Source organism: Trematomus bernacchii, unplaced genomic scaffold, assembly GCF_902827165.1.
Source record: "Trematomus bernacchii unplaced genomic scaffold, fTreBer1.1, whole genome shotgun sequence".
NCBI lineage: Eukaryota > Metazoa > Chordata > Actinopteri > Perciformes > Nototheniidae > Trematomus > Trematomus bernacchii.
This window is the reverse complement of record NW_022987536.1, coordinates 992-8212: the sequence shown is the minus strand read 5'-3', so window position 1 is coordinate 8212 and position 7221 is coordinate 992. Positions and strand designations below refer to the sequence as shown.

The 7221-nt window shown below is 38.6% G+C and overlaps 1 protein-coding gene across 1 annotated transcript; it reads left to right on the top strand.

The window, feature by feature from the left end:
• Positions 1-1003: 1003 nt before the first annotated feature.
• Positions 1004-2444, top strand: LOC117476157 (zinc-binding protein A33-like). Its single transcript, XM_034122536.1, has one exon. It carries the CDS (start codon positions 1059-1061, stop codon positions 2442-2444), a length of 1386 nt encoding a protein of 461 aa, XP_033978427.1. The 5' UTR covers positions 1004-1058.
• The last annotated feature ends 4777 nt before the right edge of the window (positions 2445-7221 follow it).

The window sequence follows — 7221 nt, the reverse complement described above, 5'->3', positions numbered from 1 at the left end:
GTGAATTGATTTTCCTTTCAAAAGATTCAATTCAGAAGCGTCAGAAGGTAGAATTCCCTCAAAGACTTCCATACAACAGCCAGTTGCTATTTAGGAGATATCAAATGAAAACAAAGATGAGAAAATCAATTAATTATAAAAAGTCAGAATTCAGAAAAAAGCTGATTTCTGAGTATGGAAAAAAATATCTGAATTTTGAAAGGAGCAGCATAAAAACAGGAAGGAAAAAGAAGAAAAGAGAATATTGATCTAGTAACAGTGATAGTAATGACAACAAAGATGACATTTACTTGGCAGGAATAAAACTGACTGGGAGAAATATAGCTGGAGTTCTGTCTCACAAGCACGAGGTAGCAGGTTGGATCATGGACAAACATTTATATTTGATTTAGTTACAAAAAGGCAGATGTATCTTTGTGTTATGTCCAACACCTGAATTCAATGATTAAGAGTGTCCCAATATTTTCGACTATATAGTGTATTTTGTTTCATTATTTTAATGCAGAGGTCTTTTCTCAGGCCAAGGATCCCAGAGCGGGTACCCCTTACTACATGTGTATAAAACTGAGTTACATATTAAACTGGGACTACAATACAGCGTCATAAAAATAGGTAGCCTCTTGTAGCAGGTTAGTGGTGATAAACACTATGAAAACAATAGCTGTAAAGCTGTAAAATGGTTCCATTTCAGGTCTTCAACCTGCTCTTTTTATGACCCTCACACATTTCATAGATAAGATACCAGACCTTCAAAGACTGGCCGATAACATTGCAAATAATGTGTTACTTACCTGATAATTGTAATGATTAACTTCGACCTCGACCCTTCTCCGGACTCACCTGAGACAAACCATGAAACAGGTTGTTGACAGGTTGTTGAGGATAAGATTCCACTGAGAGAGGACGTCTACAGGAGGGAATACTGAATACCTTCCACTTCAAGCAGCTGCTGAATTCACACACTGAGAGTTTCACCAGAACAAAGACTCAAAGTGAAAGTAAGTCTCAGGGAACAGGTAGCGGCTGCTGCTGAGTTTACTGCTTCACTCACAGACCACATGGCTTCCAGATTAGAGGAAGATCTCTGCTGTACTGTCTGCCATGACATCTTTAAAGATCCTGTCCTCCTGTCCTGCAGCCACAGCTTCTGTAGAGACTGTCTGCAGAACTGGTGGACGGAGAAAGTCATCGAAGAGTGTCCACTTTGTAAGAGAAGACATTCAAGGGATTGTCCTCCTGACTTTGCTTTAAAGAACCTGTGTGAGAGTTTCCAACAGGAGAGAGGTCAGAGATCTCCAGAGGCTCTCTGCAGTCTGCACTCTGAGAAACTCAAACTCTTCTGTCTGGACCATCAGCAGCCAGTGTGTGTCGTCTGCAGAGATTCAGAGAAACACACCAACCACAGTTTCAGACCCATCGATGAAGCTGCACGACAATACAAGAAGGAGCTTCAGGAAACTCTGCAGCCTCTGAAGAACAAGTTGGAGACTTTTAAAGAAGTTAAAGTGAAGTGTGCTTACACAGCAGGACACCTGAAGGTCCAGGCTCAACACACAGAGACGCAGATTAAGGAGCAGTTTAAGAAGCTTCACCAGTTTCTAGAAGAGGAAGAGGAGGCCAGGATGGCTGCACTGAGGGAGGAAGAGGAGCAGAAGAGGAGGATGATGGAGGAGAAGATGGAGGCTGTGAGCAGAGAGATAGCAGCTCTTTCACACACAGTCAGAGCCACAGAGGAGGAGCTGAGAGCTGAAGACGTCTCCTTCCTGAACAACTACAAGGCTGCAGTGGAGAGGCTGCAGCGCCCCCTGCTGGAGGTTCTTCCCTCAGACGCTCTGATAGACCAGGCCAAACACCTGGGCAACCTCAGCTTCAACATCTGGAGCAAGATGAAGGACATGGTGTCCTACTCTCCTCTCATCCTGGACCCAAACACTGCTCATCCAAACCTCGTCCTGTCTGAAGATCTGACCTCTGTGAGACAAGGAGAGAGGCAGGAACTTCCTGATAATCCAGAGAGGTTTGATAAATGCTACTTATCTGTCCTGGGCTCTGAGGGCTTTAACTCAGGGACACACAGCTGGGACGTCCACGTTGGAGACAATGATGGCTGGGGAGTGGGTGTGTTAGCAGAGTCTGTCCAGAGGAAGGGAGGCATCGAGTCTGGATTATGGAGCATACAGTTTTTATTTGGTAAATACTCAGCACAGTCACCATCAGGTCCAGAAACTCTTCTCGGCCTCCAGAAGAAGCTCCAGAGGGTCAGAGTGAATCTGGACTGGAACAGAGGAAAGCTGTCATTCTCTGATCCTGACACTAACACACACATACACACCTTCACACACACTTTCACTGAGAGGCTAGTTCCATACATTGGAAATATGCTTGTACGCCCACTTAAGGTGTTACCAGTGAAGGTTTCTGTGACTGTAGATCAACATAAATGATGATGATGTATGTGTTTGTGTCTTTCAAGGAGCATCGATTGATTCTGGTGTTTTGCTTATGGGTATTTTTTGTGCAATGATTTTGATTGAGTTTGCAACGCTTTCCTTTACAAGTGAATCGTATCACCTTAAAATCAGAGACTTGGCAGGAAGATTTATTTAGAAAATGCTCCACTTGGAAGATAATGTGTAACTCGCCTAAATGTGTAAATGCTCACCTGACTAAAGCGAGCGCTGACAGAGTGATCACAGGTTTAGCGAAGTACTTTTGCAGCACAAAAGGATATGTAAATATAATGTGAATATAATGTGAATATCATGTGAATATCATGTGAACATCATGTGAATATCATGTGAACATCATGTGAACATCATGTGAACATCATGTGAACATCATGTGAACATCATGTGAACATCATGTGAATATCATGTGAACATCATGTGAACATCATGTGAACATCATGTGAATATCATGTGAACATCATGTGAACATCATGTGAACATCATGTGAATATCATGTGAACATCATGTGAATATCATGTGAACATCATGTGAATATCATGTGAAATATCATGTGAACATCATGTGAACATCATGTGAACATCATGTGAATCATCATGTGAACATCATGTGAACATCAATGTGAACATCAATGTGACATCATGTGAAAATCATGTGAATATAATGTGAACATCATGTGAATATCATGTGAACAGTCATGTGAACATCATGTGAACATCATGTGAACATCATGTGAATATCATGTGAACATCATGTGAACATCATGTGAACATCATGTAATATCATGTGAACATCATGTGAACATCATGAGAAACATCATGTGAACATCATGTGAATATCATGTGAACATCATGTGAACATCATGTGAACAATCATGTGAACACAGTGAATATCATGTGAACATCATGTGAACATCATGTGAACACCATGTGAATATCATGTGAACATCATGGTGAACATCATGTGAATATCATGTGAACATCATGTGAACATCATGTGAACATCATGTGAATATCATGTGAACATCATGTGAACATCATGTGAACATCATGTGAACATCATGTGAACATCATGTGAACATCATGTGAATATAATGTGAACATCATGTGAATATCATGTGAACATCATGTGAACATCATGTGAACATCATGTGAACATCATGTGAATATCATGTGAACATCATGTGAACATCATGTGAACATCATGTGAATATCATGTGAACATCATGTGAACATCATGTGAACATCATGTGAACATCATGTGAATATCATGTGAACATCATGTGAACATCATGTGAACATCATGTGAACATCATGTGAATATCATGTGAACATCATGTGAACATCATGTGAACACCATGTGAATATCATGTGAACATCATGTGAACATCATGTGAACATCATGTGAATATCATGTGAACATCATGTGAACATCATGTGAATATCATGTGAACATCATGTGAACATCATGTGAACATCATGTGAATATCATGTGAACATCATGTGAACATCATGTGAACATCATGTGAACATCATGTGAACATCATGTGAATATCATGTGAACATCATGTGAATATCATGTGAACATCATGTGAACATCATGTGAACATCATGTGAACATCATGTGAACATCATGTGAACATCATGTGAACATCATGCAAGAGCTGGACACAAACAGGGGTTTCTGGGTCTTAACGGTTCTGATATTCCACATCATCAATTAGCAAAATGCTAAGTTAAAAAACGTTTTCAATGTTTAATTTTTTGGGGTGACTTTGAAACATCTGTCCAGGGCCTGCAAAAAAAGCAACACTAGGGTAACTATTTTTTAACCCTTTAAAATAAACTAAAAAAAAAACAATTAAAAAAAAATGTACAAAAAATAAAATAATAATAATAATAATTTTAATTATAATAAAAGATTACAAAGTAAATAAAACAATAATAACAAGTATGTTTCATAATGACTTCAGAGTTTGATTGACAAAAAAAAAAAAAAAAAAAAACTATATTAGTAGATTGTAATTTATAAAACGTTTAATAAATCCAAAATATCTTTCTCGCCACTTAATTGCAAGGATTTGATGCTTTACTTTGTTTTATGTGATGAGCATGGAGGATTGAGAACATGTTTGGTGAAAATGGGTCAAATAATTGATATTTTGATATAATTACAGTTATTTTTCATGCACAAATGTCAAAAAATGCTATTCTTTACTTTAAAAAATATATTTTATACACCATTAATGATTATTATTCAAAGTATAATCTGCAGAATAATCAATTATAAAATGTTTGCAATATTAGGAGTCCATGGAGCTTTCTTTTAAAGTGTATTAAATGATTTATATGCAATATATCTTCAACAATAAATCCACTTGGCTCTGTACTGATCTCTCAGTCTGTTTCTTTTATTATGTCTCTGCAAAAAACAACATCGTTTTTCCTCCTTTTTGTGAAGTCGACTAATCTAAAAAAGATTAATTGTCTTTTTCACACTAAAGGAAACTAATGACCACAACAAGCTTTAAGTGGTCCTTTTTAAGATTCCCTCTAGAGATATTCATGTTTTACAGATCTTTTTAAAGACGCCCGATAATGCTTATTGGGGTTTTCCCTCTCCTGTAGTGTTTTATAGGTTTTAGTGCATTTAGTGCAACGGTCTGCAAAGGCTAAAATCCCTGTGTTCCCTCCAGAGCACATGTGTCAAACTCAAGGTCCGGGGGCCAAATCCGGCCCTTGGTGGATTTAATTTCGGCCCGCAGGATAATTTCTAATTCCTATTAGATCTGGCCCTCTGGCATATTGCACGCACACCTTCACTCCATCCTGAGGGTCTCCTCAGCTCAGAGCCTGACCCCAAACATTGATGACCTTGCACCCAAGATGAGATGCCAAGTATCTGAGCTAGCATCACAGAGCAGCACACTGAGTTTACATGTTTCCTTCTGCACTTTGTCTCTCACGACAACAGGGCATGTTTGGTTTGTTCTTTGAGGGAAATAGTTTTGTTGAAGCTGTTGTTGGCCTGTGGAGAAATGTACTCATAAGAAATGACTCTGGAAAAGCTGCAGATGGAGCCATAAGAAATGAATGCAACTGATTATTTAATGTTTAATGTTGTTTTTATAGGCAATCATTGAAGCTTTGTTAGTTCCAGGTTTAATATGTGCAATAAGTTCATTTCAATACGTTCTGCAATAAACATTGAACCAGTCCGGCCCTCGACTAGTACCCATTTTTTTATTTTGGCCCACTGTGTATTTGAGTTTGACCCCCCTGCTACAGAGGGAGTTTCTCTCCCACACAAAAGCATGGAGACATGTCCCAGTAGAGACATGTCCCAGTAGAGACATTATATACTGATAAGAACCTGAACATGAGAGGGAGAGGGACTCTTTCAAATATAGTGAACATAAATGTGAACATAGGATAAAGTTCTCATATTATAGTCAAAGGCTTTTACAGAAGGGGTTTTGGAAATCTCTTTTAATCCCCCCATAAATCAGAAAGTACTGGCACAATGGATAGATGAAATAAAGTTAACAAAGTCCATCATACATACATTGAGTTAGTCATTGAGTGTTGTGTAATCTTTGATGAGTAACATAATCATAAACCCAGTAATTAAACCCAGTTGCAATCCTTTGTAACCGCTGCAAGAGACCCTGAGCACCGCCGCGCTGAAACATTATATGACCCTTTCTCATCGAAAACTACATCTCACAAGATAACATTGACCACATCTTGATAACTTTAGAATCTGGCCTTCCCCAATATGACATTTTGCAGTGTGCTTTGAACGTGTCTAGTTGAATGCAACCTCCCTCTCAGTCTGACAGGAGAGAGCTCTCCCTCTCCTTGTTTTAGAAACTGCTTCTAATATCCATTAGCGCAGCTAGCTAACCAGATGCTAACAACAACAATGCAAATAGTGAGTTTGGTAGAAATATACTGTATAATAGTAAAGTTATTGAAGTTGATGCCATATTGATTGAAGATTTTACATTATAAATATTCCCCAACATTATTCAAAAGCATATTCTTCCAAACTCCTTGCGGTAGTATGACACACAGGAGACTATTGATGTGTGTAGTGAGTTTGGTAGTAATAAGCTGTATAATAGTGAAGTGATTGAATATTATTGTATTCTCTTTTTTCGGAGTTGCACTTTGCAGACGGTCCCTGAGCACTCGTTTCTTCTCCGGCTGCGGATAGAGACCAATGTAATGTGCCCAGCTCGGAGGACGGCGCGTATTGGCTTTTTTTTTTTTATCAAAATGTGATTGTAGTTCCTTGTCAACCTTACCACGGTACCTAGGAGACGTCATTTGTGTCTGAACAACGTTTTATTCATGAGTTATTGTTCCGTGAAATCCGAATCTCCCAATATCGTTCCAACTTTACTGAACTAAGCCAGAAGACTCTCATTTCGTAGACCGCTCGGTTTGCTGTTCCTTCACTTTATTTTTATATTTATAGGCCTATACATTTATTTTGGATCAAAACTTAGCGTGAGGAAAGGCATGTGTGGCGTGAGTGGCGTGAGTGCGTGAGATATGGGTAATTGCGTGAGGGTTGGCAGCCCTGGTTCAAGGCACACTCTGCAAATAAATATTGGGAAAAGGTCAATTCTAATGTTATCAAGATGTGTTCAAAGTAATCTTGTCAAATGTAGTTTTTGGTGAGAAAAGGTCAATAAATCGACACAACTGATGATTATCTATCAACATCTTATTTTATAAATGTTTTGTAA